Below are 18,200 nucleotides of genomic sequence, written 5' to 3' on the forward strand. Positions count from 1 at the left end.
GTGCTCTGAACTGAGAACTTGGAATGGAAACCTGAGGCCTTGCAGTAACACTACCCTGTACCACACATCTGTATAGGTGATCACTTCTTGAGGACTTAAGAAAGCACTTCAGCAGCACACAAAATCCTCTTGCCCTTAATTTTGGCATTTCCAGGCACACATTAAATTGGCAAGAAACTATGCAATGCAGATATTTCACTGCAACACAGTTCTACCAGTTCTAATCAACATCTTTTAGCAAACACAGAGAGGCAGAGTAACCAAAACCCAGAAAAATCTTAGAATTCATTTGAAGTCATATCACATAAGAAGCTAAAGGGCAGCTGCCAATTCCCCAAACCAAACAGTTGTTACTAAATACAATGGGAGAAGTCTCTTCCTGCCTTGTGGACATTTACTAAGCAATTCTGAAGTGAGGTGCTTTGACAACTGAAGATGGATGCACCACACACACTGATTCATAGTCTAAAATTACCTCATTACAAGAGTCCTGAAGGACCTTTACCAGCTCAAAAGAATTTCAAATCCCACAGCTTGTAACAAATGACAAGAGAGGACACACTCATGCCTCAGCTGGGAAGAGACATTTTAGTCTAAAGCACTATTTTAATATTCTTATCAATCATCTGATGATGGAATGGCTGCTCCATTCCCCCTTCACTGCTCCTCCCTCTGTCTGCAGCCCCTTAGGACCATTCTGGTCCCTGCCTGAACATCACTGCATTTCTGACTAAACTTCCTGAGCTCACACCCACTCCCTGGCACCAGGTGACACTGGGAATTCAGCAGGATGCTGCTTTTCTCCCTTGTACCCTAACTTGCATCTCTGCCAAGCATTATGAGAATTGGCAAGTTCTTCATGCCAGTATTAAGTATGGCATAATGAGAAGGAAGTGTATTTTTCCATTACTACCCATGTTTAACAAGGGAAAAATCAGTATCTAATTGTTTTAAATTGAGTTAAGTAACTCAGAACCAAGGGAAATAAGGAAACAGACTTTTAATGGTTTTGTTCAAGCTTTAGAGTTTTTTGTAAATGATTCTTCCTGTGAACTTTAACATCTTTAAAATAAAAAGCATCAAATTAGTGCAGGATTTCATTAAGGTATGGCCTTAAAAACACTTATTCAATAAACAGCATAATTTAAAAGTAGCTTGCACCACTAAATTTAGAAAAAGTCAGGGTAACTAAAATAACATTTTCAGGAGAAGCTTTAAGACCTTTGTCAGCTTTCAGCCTAAATCTATAACAGTTACTGAAGAGAAGCCATTGCTTCTCTTGCTTGACATTGCAATTAAGTCCAATTCAAAATGAGTTTTGAATGAATAAATATAAATTCTAATTTGCTGACATTATGAAGTAGGATTTTGACAAAACAGTTTATGAAATACAACAAAGTTTAAGACAACCACGATACATCTATTATTATGAAAGATATGTTCTTCAGGGACATATGCTTTCTGACAACACCTTACAGTTTCCATGCTAAGAAATGTTACTCTTGAGACCACACACAAATATTGACAAAGAATCTTTGATAATTGTAATTCATAAAAACAAAATTTTTTGGACACAGGAGGATTTTTCAAAAAAGCACTAAGAAATACCAACAAAAACACAGTGGTAGAATAACACTTATGATATTGTACCTGGCCATTTCCCAGCAGAGAAGTGTCTTCTCCCATTAGAAGATATGAGCCATAAAAGAAAACAAATGCATGAAAGAAGCCCAAGATGGTCCAGTAAAGAAATGGTTTAAATCCCAGATGGGCGTTTTTACTGATGTCTCTGCAGAAATAAAACAGATTTGGATTTCATACTGTCCATAACCATCAGCTATCCACACTGCATGACTGTTACTGCTTTGAATAAATGTAACTTTCAACTGTACCAAGACACATTAAACAAATGCTGACATATGAAAAAAAAATACATAAATCATGGGGAAAAAAAACTTCTGAGCTCTCAAGATTTAGCTCTGCTTTAAGGAGAGGTCACCAACAGCCAGGGTCTCTAATGGGTCACATTCAGAATAGCATAAACTAGAATTCTTGTCCCTGGAGGTGGAACTGAAAGAGGAAGAAAAAGCCAGATCTCCTGATACTTACCCCTTGCTCTGCTCAAAAGACCTTTACAAAAAGAGAAACATCTGAGAGGAGACATCTCTTTTACAAAACTATCTATCTTTTACTCCAAAAAGTATGCAGTGCAACATGCTACCACTGGGAGGACATCTAATTCTACAGGAAATCACCACTCCTCTTAGTAAAGGATTTTTTGTGGTGATTCCCCTAATCATGGTGTCCTAGTTTTTCATTCTCCTTGTCTGAGTGATTTTCATCTCCTACATGTAATGGAGGAGAAGGCTGCTAATCATGCAAGCTCACCAAGTGCTCAGTGCTCTTCACTTGTAACATGGTGGACATAAAAAGACACATCTCTTAAAATATTCTTTTTAATTAACTTTTAGGATGAGAACTATGTAGCTTCAATTCCTCCTCATCAAGATAGTTACTAAAAATGCCTAAATTACAGATAATTATTGTAGCAAGTTCAGAGCTGTGCAGATGCCACTGCTGCTGCAGAGGATGTGTCCCTGTGGGAACTGATGCAGGACATACATACCTGTAGAGCACAGGTTTACTCTGCAATACATGCGGGTGCACATGCTGCTCAAAAAGACTGTAGATGAGGACAGGCAGGGAAGTGAAACAAATATTGTACAAAGTCAGGTATACACTGTCATAGAGCGTCTGCAAAGGAAAGCAAAAAGCATTTTATGCCTTGGAATTGATAAAGATTTATTAGCACACTTATAGCAGCATTGATTGATTGGTTACATTAATTTGATAGTCAGGAAAACAGTTGCACTCACATAACAATCTAATAACATCAGCTATCAATTACAGAAAATGAAGCTGGGTATTTGCTAAGTGTAACATCTCTACTGCTCCTTGTGTCACCCTCCTATTTTCTTAATTATGGACCTCAAGTGTTTCACACACAAGATGGCAGGCATGCAATACTTACTTGTTGTGAAAACAAACAGAAGAACTGATATAAAAATTGTGGTGTAATAAAGCACACATTCTGAAATAAAGAGAAATTAAGGAAATAGTTAATCCTTAGTACATGCCTCACGGCCCTAAAAGAAATTGCTAACTCTTAGAAGCTGCTAAAAATACACAGGGAGAACACAAAGCCTTTCAGCATTTTACTTAGCAAAGTAAAGCAAGTTGCTTTTCTTGAGAGGATATTTTGTTTATCCTTTGGGACAATGAACCTGAAAAGTATGAGCTTAACTGTATGTGCTTGATGAGCACATCTCACTACAGGAGTCTAAGTAGTAATTAAGTAGAAGAAATCCCTTCATTTTCCCCTTCAGCTTATTTTTAAGAATTTCTTTGCAGAATAGTTTCCACATTTTATTCAATAAAGCTGTGATGTGCTCATGTGAATTTTTTGCACAGAAGCAAACAAAGAAGAAAACAAAATATAACACCATGCTATTGCCATTAAATGAAAGAAATCAACTTCAAAAGGGACTTGGGAGCCAAAGCTGAAATCCCAGATAAAATTAAATAAAGATAGTGAGTTTTGACTTGTTTGAAAACTGATGAACAAGTGAAAAAAACCAAAAGCACCCCAACCAACCAAACAAAATCCCTGCCTTAAGAAAACAAACACATTAGCCTCTCAGCCAAGATAAACTCACTGCAGTATTTAAAGCCTATTTATAGGTGGAAAGACTAAACAATTTCACAGTTAAACTAATGCATTTTGTTGTAAAAGATAAAATAAAAAAGCTCAGAAGACATGTTTAAACAGAGATATTTAACCTGATCCTTACAAAAGTCTCAGATCTGAAATAAAAAAACTCACCTTATAAAAAAAGTACTGTACAAGGGTTGCTATTCTAATATAGTAAAAGTGCCCATGAACAAAAAGCAACTTGGAGAGGAATTTAAATCGTGCTATTGCATAGTCACTGTTTCTTACAGCTTGCCTTCCTTCCTTGCCCATGATTCCTGTAATGTTTGGAAAACAAAACACAAAACAGGTCAAGCATAACAACAACTGAAGTTTAAAAAATCCAACACCATGCATCTGAAGCTACAGTTCTGTTTTCCTTCACTTCAACACTGTAAGGACTTCAGCAGCGTTGCAAAGGAAGATATTCCTCACACTTAAAACTAAAGGAAGCTGCTCATCTGATGCAGATTCAAATAAAGAAGCCCCAAGTGGTGGAGACAGAAAGAAGTTACCTATGCCAACGTGTGCCTCCTGGATCATGCTCACATCATTAGCACCATCCCCGATCGCCAACGTTATGGGCTTCTCCGGAGAGGTTTTTAACAGTCGAACCACCTGGAAAAAGAAAATGAAACACTTTCAGATCAGACAGTCTACCTACAAACCATGCCAGCAATTCCCAAGTATCTCAGTTAATTGCCTATCTGTAGATATAATTAATATGTTTTATGAACATGCATGTTTGGGTAAAAAATATCTTCAGCATATCACATGCATACATTAATTCCTTCTTTAGAAAAGCTGCCTGTTTTGGAGCACAAGCCTGATTTAAATATTATATCTGCCTTGAGCCTATTTTCCTGTTCTTATTTCAATGTTCTGTTACAACTCTTAGTTTGGTGCTTTATCATACAAAACAAAGTCAAGTAAAATTGAGAACTGAAAATTCACTTACAGACAAATACAGATTTAATGTCCTTTAATAAACCCAGATTCTTCATATTTATAATTAATGGAACTCATCCAGGTGAAAGAAGAATTTGAAAAAGCAAATGTATTAGCTAAAATATCAATATGCCATTGTTAAGGAAAATAGTTTCTTTCTAAAGCAACTTCATTATCATCAAGAGGTATCCTCAACTGACAAAGAAACAGAAGATATGACAGAATGAGGGAAAAACCTGTTGACATGCAAGGCCCTAAAATACTCAGAAGAGAAGCAGTGATAACAGATCTTCAATGCAAGTGTCAATAATATTCTAAATACAAAGGAGTTAGTTAGATGAGGCTTTTGGTTAAGGAGAATTAGTGATTCATTAACCTCCCACAGAGCCCTAGCTTAAGGTAGAAGCTTCACTAATTCAGTTGTAAGTGGGCTGCAGGTAAAGGTACGAGATTTTCCAAAATCAAGGAATAAATATGTATGAAAAAACATTTTCCCCCTCAAGTTCCAGAAACTCCAAAGTGGAAATATCAATGGAGCAACTGCATGAAGTTAAGTAGACACAAAAACTGTATTGGAGTAATTGAGTTGTGGCTGGCAGTGTCAGGGCATTGATTCACAGCAGTGGGAATTCACCTCACACAAAGAACACAACAGTGATTAAACAAAGTCCACAGCTCAGAAAAATCCACCTGATTGTGGGAACACATTCCCTAATTGCAGGTATTAATATTCAAGTTTAAAGGTTCCCCATTCCTAAGGGGTAATTATTTCAAACACATTTAGTATTAGATCCCAGAAAGCAGCCTTAGAGAGGTAACAAGGCTGCAGCACATCACCCATGTCAGTCCTCTTGAGATCCCCAAGGCCTGGGTAATTTGGACAGACAAACATCTATGTGAAAAGGTCAAGACAAAGCCTTTAGCAAATTTTAACAGCAGCAGTCAGCAGCAGCTCCAAATGACTGAAATGATGATGTTTAAACAAGGTTTTGAGTCATAAAACATACCAAAATCAGTAGTGAGACCACTAACCAAACATTAACATGCATTATAATTAAAGATGCAGAAAATATTAATATTTAATATTTTTAAATCCTGCAGTTTAATCTTGGAATAAACCTCACAAAAAGTCTGTCTACTGCAAAAAATAATGTGCAAGACTAGACTAAACTGCCCTGCACTTCCTTCCCTATCCCTCAAGTTGTATGGCATTTGTCTTGGTGGTTTATATACTCCAATATTTGAAATTAAAAATTCACTGCAATTAAAATTACATTTTGCTATACTTCATGACTCCAGACAGGAAATAATCTCCATTATCTGCTGGTGAGGAGAAGAATTAAGAAAAGCAGTACAAAACATTATAAATCAAATTAAATGACAAAGTAAGAACAAGGACACGACAGTGACAAATAACTGCACCTTAAAGAGACAGGATGGCAAAAATTTCAGCCAAAAGAATGTACAGAGCTGACACATCCAACAGATTGGTTTACTCCGTGTAGCAACACTATCTTTCAACATTTCACTGAAACTAATACTATACCACGTGAACAGTTCTATACTGAAGTGATTCTAAAGACTGCATGAGAACTCTGGAAGGAAGAGTGACCTCCAAACAGGTCACTCCTGTTACAGCAGAACAGCCTGCCTCTTGAACATCTAATACCTCACAGAAGGGTTTCCTAGTGCTTTAAGGTAAAGAGATGTCTTTTCATTAAGAGAAATTTTCAAAAGGAAAAAAGAATATTATAGTCCTTCAGAGCTTAGCATTCTGGAGTTAAAAAAAATAAATTACAAAATCTGATTTTGAATCTTATCCAATACATATTTGAGTAAAATTCAGTATATGTGAATGAAAAATTATATTAAAAGAGAGCATTAAGGCAAACCTTTCCTGGAGACTAGGCCTTGCCTTCCCTTCTACTTCTTCCTCAAATTTGGGGTATTTTTAAAGTACTTAGAGAAGCACAGTATTCTCCTTACAGGTTCATGAATTTTCAATTTAGATTTTTTGGTTTGGAGAAGTGGTGGAGCAGCTAAGGCAAACCCATGTAGGAGACTGGGAGAGCTGCTGCCTTACTGAACACTCAAGAGGCAGAATAAAGATGAGCTTGGTGGCAGTATTTTGATTTCTCCATCCACGTGCAAATTTTCAAACACAAATGTAGAAACTTCTGAGCAATCTACTCTAGATCTGAATTTAACAATGATTCAGAGGTCACAAAAAGGGTCAGACAAACAAACAAAGCAGTGTCAGACATCCCTGCCTCCTCAAAGCATGACAAAAATACTTCAAAGGCAATCCTGACCATATTCTCACTTACCTTTGCTTTCTGAAGGGGTGCCATACGACAGCACAACACTGCAGAACAGTTTTTGCAAACTTCCATGAACAGTTTTTCATGTTCCCTGAGTGCAAGAGAGAGGCTGGTCCCATCCACAACCAGTCCATGCTGGATAACATGGTCTTCCTTTATTCTATTTGGGGACAAAAATGTTGACTTTGATCCAGTGCTAATGGTAAAATTCCAATTTTGCTATAAACAATGTTGTTGGCCAGACAATAGGCAAAGGAGTTAATCTGTCAGACAGACTACTTTTTCCAATCTATTATGATATTAATAAATAATTTTTTTAAAAGACAATTTTTTTTATTTGGCACATGCATCAAAGAGACTGCCATAAAATTTAAGAATGAAAGCAACCCAAGCTGAGATCATCACTGAGATAGTGACTTCTCAGGTATTTTACCTCTTGGCTAGCTGCCTCAGCTGTTCTGCACAGGTACTGTCTGACTTGTGCTGCACAAGCTCAAGGATGTTCATGGTTCTGTGAAAGTGTCCACAGGATAAACTGACACTAACAGCTGTTTCGTGCTTGTCTCCAGTGAGCACCCACACTTTGATACCAGCCAGCCTGAGGGCTTCTATAGTTTCTTGGACTTTCTCCTGCAGTCTAGAACAAGAAAAATCTTAAATAACCAACTGAACAATTTACAAACAAAAGAGCTCATACTGTAACTCCATGCTACCACTGTAACCCCACTGTCATGGTGAGTTAAGTCTGCCTTTCCAATGTTACATGTATTTTCAGACAATCATAGTCTGGCAAACTATATTCTGTTACCAGCAACAAAACAAAGGCTTTGATGAAACAAAAACTAAACTTCAATCTTTCTAAGGGATCAAAAATTTGTACTAAGCACATCTTGATTTAAACTAGGCACTGCCACTGCATTTGAGAAGCTTTAAAACAGTCCACAATAATTTCTGGCTACTGTGGTGCATGAAAAGCTTCTCAAGCCCCATGTGCTCACTTCAGTGTACAACACACCCTGTGACCTACAGAGCACAAGCAGAATGCTTTGCAAAGGAGCTGTGTGTAGAAGCTTTCCTAACGAATTTGCTATTACACTAAATATTTGCTGCAATTATTCCATTTCACACACGTGACATCTCTCCTGATGAAACACACTGTACGTCACCGTTATTAAGACAGAATCAGTTGGTACAAGTTTTGTTTTGAATCTGCCTCAATCCAAAGGTAAATATACTAAAGAGGAATAGCAGAGAACTTTTGGTCACAGTGGGAGAGTTTTTCACACTTCATATTTCAAGTATAAATCCTAAACTCGCTGGGTTTGAGTGCAGATAGCAATAACTCCACGGCATACTTGTCTTCTACTCCTGTAGCCCCAAGCAACTCCAGATCCCTTTCTATGAAGTTGAACACATCTGCTAATTTCTCTTCCCGCTGCTGTAAGGCAGTTCTGGCCTCATGAAGGCGTTTGCCAATTTCTTGGTACTCCTCGGGTGTGAATCTTCTGTAGGCCACACACAAAGTTCTTAGGCCTTTCTGCAAGAAAATAAAAGACTACATTCAGAGTAGACAAGTTTCTGATCTAACAAGAAGGTGTCACCAGCAATTTTTTCACTTCAAGTCACAATTTATCCTGCACGAATTTTCTTCTGTTCAGCTGAGGCTGGGAGTTGGGCAAGCCTACACACTTACCAAAGCAAATTCATCCACATGTATCCTTGTTTTATCTATTTCTCCACTCTTACTGCGAGGAAGAATGGAAGATTCTGCTCCCTTTGTGAATAAAAGCTTCTCCCCTAGAAAGTCAAATAGAACTGAAATTAAAAATAACGTTGTTTAAGAAGTTCTCAAGTGCTGCTTGTGCAATTTCTGATCACGTACCTGAGGGACTCTCTACAATGACACTCATTCGTCTGCGATTTGGATCAAACTCCAAAACATGAAGCAATTTATACCTGCATTTTGTATTTTAAAAGAGGGAACAGGAAGAAAACCTTTTTAGAAATAAACTTCCAAAGACAATTACTTATAAATAGACTCTTACACCACAGACCTTTCCTCAAAGTGTTATTTTTGTATAGCAACTCTGAAAGCAATGCTATCACTGCTGAACAACAATCATTGTTCATTGCTTTTTATGAATTTATATATGCTTAATTCCATTATGTAAGAATAAAAGGTTCTTCTACCAACAGGAATAGCTTTCTGGGTACTAACTTGACATTTGGCAATTACAAGCAGCTCCTATCTATTTCTTCATCCTTCTGTCATTATTTCAAGTATAACTTTGAAAACTACATTTTGTTTCTGACAAATCTGTAAAAAACCTAGACTGTTAAAAAAGTGTGTGTGCCCTGGTAAGTGCATTAATTTTTGTTATATTACCACTAGCTTAGCAAATTAACTTTAGACATTTAAATTCAAAGTACTGCCAACTAGCTGACACAGATCAAATGAGTAAAAGGAGTTATGGAACACTGCACATATACAGTTATTAATAATTTGTACTCATTTTAGGAAAGTTTAAAATATCTGATTAGATTATGCACAGACGAGACTGATTCTGGGAATTTTGAGAGCTGAAACAAGACTTGAATAAGCAATTCAGTTTTCCAACTCTGCTACAGTCTCAACCTTTGAGGAATGGGAAAAGATACAAACTGTTACAACACACACCTACACAGAGTAACTCACACAAAATTCTTGCATCTCAGCTACAATTGGTAAGGAATAAGATGCAAGCTGTCTTGAAGACATCAAGGGAAAAGCATTAAACAGAGCACGCTGTGGAAAGGCAAGGTTTGCTTATGAACAAAGAGGATTAAGAGGAGAACATTACATTAATCTTCATTACTGTTCTAGCCTTCAAAATAATCAAGGAAAAAAAACAAATACCTCTCTGGTTTTCCAAGACTTTTTACTTCCATACTGTCTCCACTAATTCCAGTAAATACTACTCCAACCCTAAAAGTAAAGAAAATATACACTTAATTATGTCTTTAGACAAAATGCCTATTAATGGAAGGAGGGGAAGATGGCAGGGAAGAAAAGGACAGACTCTTACACCCCATTACTGTACCCTACTTCTAGGGAAAACTAAGAATGCCCATTTCTGCAGTATTTTATTCACATTATACCCTGACCACTGTAATTTCTCAAGTATTTTCATAAGTATTTCAAATCATCACTTGATAATACACCTAGGGGGTTGAGGATTTTACATTTGAATGTTTTCCCAGTAAGGTGACAGTGCCGGGCCCTGCTCTTCACCATTCTAAGGTTGCCTTGCAGGCAATTCCTGTGTCAGACAGCCCTGGCAGTGCTGCTCACCGGCTCGCAGCTTCCACCAAAGCCTTCTCATCTGGAGAAGAAGCATAATATTCCAGGGGGGATGTTATTCCATTGGCATGCCAGGGACCATCAGCACCATCTGTCTGATCTGCATTGATCTGCACTGTATGGCACAGACAAACTGCTTTCAAGAAGAGCTCTTCCTCTTTCACCTAGAAGAAAGAAAAAACTTGATTTGTAACATTTGTAACATTTACATATCAACCCAGTTTTGAACACATTTAAGGGAAAAGTGGTTTTACTTACAAATCTGCCAAGCATTTCATGTTAAATAATGTTTAATAAATATTATTTGTTCAGTGACTCTTGAAAGCTTCAAACTACTCAGAAATTCTGATTTAAGTTTCGGTCATTTTGGGTTTTTTTTATGCTAATGGTACAAGAATATATCTCTGAAATAAAACATTTTCAAAGTAGGATGACTAATGGTGGGAAAACTAAAGTGCCTTACCAAACCATGCCTATTTCCATCTGGAGAATCTTCAGAAAATCCCTCTGGAGTTAGTTTACCATTGACCTCTTGGTACTTTATGCCATTAATAGAGCACTCCCGAAACTGCATCTCATTTTCAGTTAATGTGCCAGTTTTGTCTGTAAACACATACTCTACCTTTTGTGAAATAAAACAAATAAACAAACTTGGAATTGCATGTGCTTGTTAAAAGAAAAAAGGTACAATAATCTCCACTCACACTTTCTTTTACACACATTTTTTAAATCATATAAGTTTTTAAATAATATACGAATTTTAACTTCTTCCATGTCATCTTTCTACCTTATTTTAAAATTAATCAGAAATCATATCACAAGCAATAAAAACCCCACAGTAACAAGTTTTAATATTAAAAACTAAGTAGAAAATAGGTGAAAAAAACCCAACAGACAACATATTTTTTACCTGTCCCAATTCCTCATTGAGGTCTGAAGTATTTACTTGTGCTCTCTGGTTTGTTTCTTCATGATAGAGGTCAAGATCCCAGCCAATAAAAAAAGACCCAAGAAATTTCTGCATCTCAACAGTCACATAGAGTGAAATGGGTATGATAAAATTGTAAAGTACCAGAAAAGCAAGAAAATCTGAAATAAATCTCAGGATCTACAAGAGAAAAAAAGAAAAAGTGAAGATTACCACAGTGGTCAAGTGAAACCTGATGACATATTATGCTTCAATATGCATGAAAAATGACAAACTGGGAGAGCCAGAGAAGCCCAAGTCCCCCCACACACACGAGAGAGACAACACTCCAGTGACAACACAGGCATTTGCAGGTTGCCCCAGTAACACACCTCCACACTGATGTAAAAAGTCTGCATTAAGCTCTGACTGCAGGTTTCAATTCACAAGTTCATTAATTTTTGTCTCTCTGTTGAATCTGTCAAGAGGGCTGCCAATTAATATTAACTGTCATGGTGATTCTGTTTTCCATCTCTGAATGAGTTTGGTCTGAGAAATCAAATGTATTCCCCATTCCATCAAACAGCATCATTCATGGAAGCTTTTCTAAGGAACTCCACAAGCTTCAAAAGCTTCTAAGCTTTTCTAAATTGTGAAGGTAAACAAGTGATTTTCAGGCTGCCAGAGGAATCTGCAAGCACTCTGTTGTTTCAGGACAGCAAAGTGTCAAGAGGGTTCCTGTCTGCTGGCATTCCCAAGTGATCTGGGTGATCCAGACCACACAAAAAGAAAGGGACCACGTGGATTTCTTTTATGCCTCTTCAAATCATTGTGTTTCACACACACATTTCAGGCAAACCCCAGTGTGACAGGAGAGAAACTTCTTTTTACTAGGTATGATAATTTTAATAAACCCTGAAATGCAACACTAGAGTCTCTTTCTCATCTGCACAACAAACTCAGTATCTAAACTGTACCTTGGAAAGACTCTTACCAACACTTGAATATTGAGCAAGGGAGACTAGACATGACAAAAACCAGGCCACCTCTTTTAACTTGACCACATATTGGTGCAGGAGAACATTTTAAACAAAGGAAGCATAAAAGTAGTCAACAAATTGCAAAGTTAAATAATGTCTATTCTTCCTCTTTAGGGAGCATTGCTGTAAGTATTTAATAAATAATTAAAATAGCTGACAAAAACTCAGCAAGTTCCGTGCCTAAAGAGATCTTCCAAACTAAACCAGAAAAGACAGAAAGTGAGAGCAGTAATTCATCTAAGAGAGGCAGTGACAACTACTTAAGTTAGAGAGCTTCTTCAAGCAATGGCAATGAAAAAACCATCTGCATACACAGGAGGAGATGGACAGGGAAAGAACTTTGAGTAAGGATGTCAGCATGCTGAGAAATGAAAAGCAGATTGTAGAAGTCAACATGGGAGACAGAAAAACAAAGACATGACAGAAGGAGAATGACGCTGCAGAAACACACATGGCTCTCTACACTCCTGATGGCAAAGGAATGGAAAGATTGAGGAAATACTTATCCTTGCCCTATTAAGAACTGAAAGGCTCCACAGGCTAGACTAACTTGCATAGCAATTACTTCAGATTAAGCTCCTGAACTGCTTTGGACAAAGGAAGACTCATACAGAAATCAAAAATTAAAGAGAACACAGAAAAATACAGATTAATTGAAAAAAGAGATACTTTTCAGAGCCACAGATTTCAGGGACACTTTAAAGTATCCCTTCAATATCTGAAGAGAACCGAGCAGGCAAGCAGGAGCTTGAGCAAAATTGCAGCCATACAAAATTGCCCAAATCATCTCAACATCACAGAATGTACAAAATTCCTGAACTGTGAAATCACTGCAATAGAACATACACAAGAACAGCCATCCTTGTCCTCTTTTCCTTTATGGAATGACAAAAGACATCCTAAAGAACAATAATTAGAACATAGACCATCAGAAATATGTTCTAACAGCCTTTTTGAAAGTTTTCAAAAAGTCTGGTCTTTTCATAAAGGAAGGAAAGGTCCAAATAGTAACAGAGGTAGAAATATTTCTACACAATGGTGAGGCTACATGGGACTAACTCAAAAATCACTGAGACAACATCACAGAGACTTGCAAGGGGATCATGTGGTGGTTACACATAGAATAGAGACATAATATATATGACATTGATGTATATTGGTTGAGTGTTCCTCAGATATGCACCCAGGCAGAACTACTTTACCTTACTGCTGTTTCTTTCATGCTCTGTTTTTTCATTATACCAAGGCTCATCCCATTTCTCTTCAGCTTGCCATGCATACTTTAAAATAGTGCTCAGAATGGCTTCAAAGAGGAGGATTATTAGATAAATAATCAAAAAGGAATTCATGGACCTATAAAGAGGCAAAAAATAAAGCAAGACATTTTAGTTTATTTTACTTCATCTGTTGACACAGTGTGGTTACATGAATTGATCAAAAACTTGCTGGACCTTTTTTAGAAAGTGTAGCCTGTGCTTGATACAGATATAAAGTTTCTATGCAACAAGCAGGCAACAAAATGGGGAAGAAATTCTACATCTGACTGAGCTAAACTCTCTACATAGCAATATGAAGACTGGATTAAGATGCAGGAACACCCCAACAGCTGACTTGTGTCACACCTACAGTCCCACACTGCTCCTCTTTTTCCCCAAGGAGCTTGCAAGGCTGTGCAGGCAGTACAAACAAGCACAGCAGAACCCCATGGCTGCACTTTTTCCTCAGTTAGAAGAGCACTGCCATGTGCAGCTGAGCATTTAACCCAGGCCAGGCTACAGCAGGATAGTCACACCTGCTTCTTGTTCTGTAACCAGCCAGACCACCATTCCTGCCCATGCTTTGATGACTGAACTTCTCTCGTGCTACACACAGTAGTTTGTATGTAGCTATATATTTGCACAAGAATGCCAGGGGGCTCTCTCAGATTTTTAATAACTGGAATAAAGGCAACATATCAGAACTCCTTTTCCTTTAAAAATACATCATGAGACTCAATATAAATATCTATCATAGTAATACCCATCCTGCAACCAGGAGCAAACTTGGATGTTTCCACTTTGTATACTACTAAAGGATGTAATATCAAAAAATAGATTTTATCTTCATAGCTTCCTACTGAAGGCAAGGCAATTAATACTCTCTTCTCTTTGCCTATAACTCAATGATGAGACCACCAGGGTTTTAAGGCTACACAGGAAAAACTAAGTAAAAGCTCTACAAATAAGAGAGATATTAGAAAATAAACATACTTTTCTACTGCTGACCGTTTCTGAGATTTACTCTTGTAATTTAATGCCATCTTTGTCTCCATACCTGTATACACAGCAACACCTGGGAAGGAAAGGGGGAAGAGTCAAACTTCATTTTCTGCATAAATACAATCTGCAGAATTTTTCATTTTGAGAGATACAGGATAAAAGCAAAAGGTGGTACTACTTCTGTGTTTACTATGAGACAGTATTTTGTACTATTTGCAAGACTCTTCTGTAGTATAAGAGTATTACTGAAGTAATTTTAACACCTACTTTAACACTCTTCATTATTATGACTGTACTGCTCTTCAATATGTATTTTATGGAAATCAGCATGGTAAATCTCAGGAGAAAGCCTTCAACAATAGGTAACAGTAAGAACAGTCATTTATCCATTGAAGTTAAGTTATTCCTTTATCAAACCACTTCAAATATTTTCACAGAGCAGAGCTGGAACTTTATATCCTTAGAGGTTCTTCAGCATAATATCATTACTTTCATCTATAATCATATCCCCTCAGGTAACAGTCAGCAAGATTATTACAATTTCTTCAGTGCAAGTAGAATTAAAACACAGTTCATCAACATGCTTTAAGAAGAGAACACTCTTTAAATATTTAGATGTCTACAAACCAAATATTTCTTTAGTGTTTTTTAATCTTGCTCCACGAAGTAAGAGGCTTTCAGGCCCAAGAGGTCTAAAAAGAAACAGACATATCAGCACGTGAACATCAGCTGTTCTGTATTCTGGAGAAGTACTGAAATCCAGTTTCCTATGCAAAGCTGTCCTATATCCCCTACAAATTCCCAATGCAGCAACTCAATCAGTGATCTCACCCCTTTCACCACACCTCCACGTCTCCACAGAGCTCTCTGTTTCCTTTCATGTCTCGTTTGGTCACTGCCATACGCCCCCACCACTGTTCCATATCCCATAATACTGACTGAGCTAAATATTCCAAATGGCTGCTTCAGACAGACCCACAAGGTGCTTGGGAAGGAAGCAGGCAATAAACCAGTGGAGCTCACAGTGCACCCAAAGTGCTGGTTTAGGTTTGGCTAATTTACCAATCCTCTACCCCTCTGTCAGACTGAAATGATCTAGAAAATTCAAAAGCTATTCATACCAAAGAAACAAACAATTAGATGGATACCATGGCAGCAGCGCCAATTATTTTTCCTAACACAGACATAAAATTTCAGGAGGTAAAATAGATGTTTTTTCCTCACATCTATTACAATACAATAACACATTAATTTCTCTGGCAAAGTTCATCACAAGCAGCGCTGTGAAAATAAAGGTCTAGTTAGAAACAAGGTTACTATAAGGTTAGAACCATATGTTCTACTGCAGCAGCTGTACCATCTTTAGAAACTGCCAGCAGGGTTGGTTAGAAATTTTAAAAAAAGTATTTTTTCCATTATTTCAAATGAAAGCAGAAATTTAATAACTGCAGTGGCCAGACTGACACATTAAGTAGAAATAAAAGAATTAGAAGTTCAGATGCTAAGTGCTCTGACATGCAAGCCCTTGGGTTTACCCTGCTTTTCCTTCAGCTATGCCACATGCAGGCCATCATCACTAGTAAATAAACAAAGCTCTTAAATTTGAAGTCCCTTTGAAAGTATAATCTGAAGTTACTCAAAAGAGCCAAAATCAAATCCACAACCCACCTCCCACAGTCAAAAAATTAACTTAAATGTTACTGCAAATGTAACAGTTACCATCACAAATACCACGTGTACCGATTTTACACACAGATTATCATGGATTCTTTAAATTAAACATACATATGTTAATATTTTAGGCTAGACTCAGACTTTAAGTGAAAATTTGAACTAAAAGCCACTAAATGCTTAAGCATTTAAAATTTTCATATAAGAAACATAATTTATATTTCTGGATTCAATTTTATAAAATCAGCCTGACTCAAAATACTAAACCTGAATCAGTGCAACACAGATCAGACAAGTTTATCTTAGACAGAAGATACAGCTCCACTAGTAGTCAGAACTTGCAATTATTTTTTTCACCTCCATTTAAACCAGCTGTTTCACATTGTCAACTGAATTATTTTGATAAATTATCCCAATGCTGCACCTGTCAAGCTTGGCAGGAATGAATTCTGAAAAACTTTCAATAAAGTAACAAAAATGACCTTAGAGAACAGCTGAGTGGGTTTTGGGGGGTGGCATGGGTGAGGCTTTTTGGTGAGGGTAACTAAGCCACTGAACTTGAGGCCAAGTGACCTGGCTGCTACCCTTCCATATTTCTGGCAAAACTCCTTGATTCACTCTGAACCCCATATCACTCCCATCCAAAGCTGACAGATGTTTGCCAGCCTCAGACTGAGAGACATTCAGCTCCTCAGACTGAAGGCAGATATTACAAAGAAAACAGTAGTCTTTTAAAATTCAAGAAAAAATTTCACTAAAAAAAGTGTAAAGGATAACATTTTGGACATTAGAGGAACGAACCATAGCAGATTTACCTGCTTCTGTGACAAATTTGCACACAGCACTTCACCTTTTCAGAAGGGGCGACAAAGTTTTTTGAAAGCTGGAAAATTAACAACTTTCAAGATAAAATAACTAAACTTGAATGCTAAATATTTCTGAAAATTTGGCAATTTCTTGTGAGTGATTTCTACCTCTTTATTTCAAACCATTATTCTTCTAACTCCTGTCCTTCCTGTTTTCTCTCCTATCCTGTTGTGGTTGTGGGAATTGAATGAGCAGCTGTTTCGATGCCTCACTGGTAGTTGAGACCAACCCACAGCAATTAGAAATCTTTCCAGGAAGTCGAGATGGAAGTCTGTAATTGGCTTCACATCTTTATTTTTGTAATTGCAAGCGTGTTTGTTACTTGCTGTGACTGCACAAGGAAAGGTGGTGAGCCCATGATTATGTGCACACAGCTGTGTTGCACATAACAGATGCAAGCACTTATCTGCACAGTCCAGCTGTAGTTTGAAATAGATACTAAAAATTACAAATTTATAGCAGAGGCTTTGTTAAACCAGGAATTTCTAGGGATTCGAACTGCAAAAACTCCTTCTCAGCACCTCTGATGACAGGGGATCTCTTGCAGTATAGATACTATGTCAGTGGAAATTGTTTCAGATCAATAAGTGCTTTAATTAAAAAATAACAACAAAGTTACCAGCTGATTAACAGTGCCAAAAAATTATCTGCCTCACAACAGCCAAGCTTTCCAGAACTCTTGTATTAAATCTGCAAAACTGGGTAGTAATGTACTTTTTTCACTCATCTTTTCTCATCTCCATCTGAGGTATGCAGCTGCAGTTGATACTTTTAGTAAAAATACCTCCCCTTTTCATATATTCAACAGTAACTCTTGTGATGGTTAAGATTTTAACCACCTCCACATGTTCTAAATAATTATCTTACACAATTTACTCACCGTACTATTTCTTCAGCTTGTTGACTTACAGTTATTCTTCCAACAAATCTATGAAAGATGGATATGTCTTAGAAGTATCTACATAAAGAACTCAAAAACATAAAAACCTTCTCTATATTTACAAAACAGTCATTAATAGCTCACAAGTAAAAAATAAATCAACTTTTATTAACAATCAAACTAAACCAATATGGCGAAACTGGCAGTAATTTTACAA

General features: G+C 37.1%; 1 protein-coding gene across 10 annotated transcripts in view; it reads right to left on the bottom strand.

The window, feature by feature from the left end:
* The window catches only part of ATP11B (ATPase phospholipid transporting 11B (putative)), a 66,044-nt gene that overhangs the window by 22,996 nt on the left and 24,848 nt on the right, over nucleotides 1-18,200 (bottom strand). For all 10 annotated transcript variants that reach the window (XR_008483337.1, XM_054283107.1, XM_054283104.1 and 7 more), the window contains exons 8-25: nucleotides 17,984-18,031; nucleotides 15,193-15,257; nucleotides 14,557-14,638; nucleotides 13,510-13,660; nucleotides 11,271-11,468; nucleotides 10,824-10,982; nucleotides 10,352-10,524; nucleotides 9,917-9,985; nucleotides 8,903-8,976; nucleotides 8,714-8,817; nucleotides 8,376-8,557; nucleotides 7,454-7,657; nucleotides 7,027-7,180; nucleotides 4,267-4,369; nucleotides 3,884-4,029; nucleotides 3,032-3,091; nucleotides 2,627-2,754; nucleotides 1,651-1,789 (exon numbers count right to left, since the gene is read on the bottom strand). Coding sequence is in view for 9 of the 10 variants with exons in the window: in XM_054283107.1 (XP_054139082.1) it covers nucleotides 1,651-1,789; nucleotides 2,627-2,754; nucleotides 3,032-3,091; nucleotides 3,884-4,029; nucleotides 4,267-4,369; nucleotides 7,027-7,180; nucleotides 7,454-7,657; nucleotides 8,376-8,557; nucleotides 8,714-8,817; nucleotides 8,903-8,976; nucleotides 9,917-9,985; nucleotides 10,352-10,524; nucleotides 10,824-10,982; nucleotides 11,271-11,468; nucleotides 13,510-13,660; nucleotides 14,557-14,638; nucleotides 15,193-15,257; nucleotides 17,984-18,031 (2,239 nt within the window). In the remaining variant the exon portion in view is untranslated. The remainder of the gene's footprint in view (nucleotides 1-1,650; nucleotides 1,790-2,626; nucleotides 2,755-3,031; nucleotides 3,092-3,883; nucleotides 4,030-4,266; nucleotides 4,370-7,026; nucleotides 7,181-7,453; nucleotides 7,658-8,375; nucleotides 8,558-8,713; nucleotides 8,818-8,902; nucleotides 8,977-9,916; nucleotides 9,986-10,351; nucleotides 10,525-10,823; nucleotides 10,983-11,270; nucleotides 11,469-13,509; nucleotides 13,661-14,556; nucleotides 14,639-15,192; nucleotides 15,258-17,983; nucleotides 18,032-18,200) is intronic.

Source organism: Melozone crissalis, unplaced genomic scaffold (genome assembly GCF_028551555.1).
Source record: "Melozone crissalis strain CALT ecotype California unplaced genomic scaffold, PUWL_Pcris_2 ptg000034l_1, whole genome shotgun sequence".
In the NCBI taxonomy this organism is placed as follows: Eukaryota; Metazoa; Chordata; class Aves; order Passeriformes; family Passerellidae; genus Melozone; species Melozone crissalis.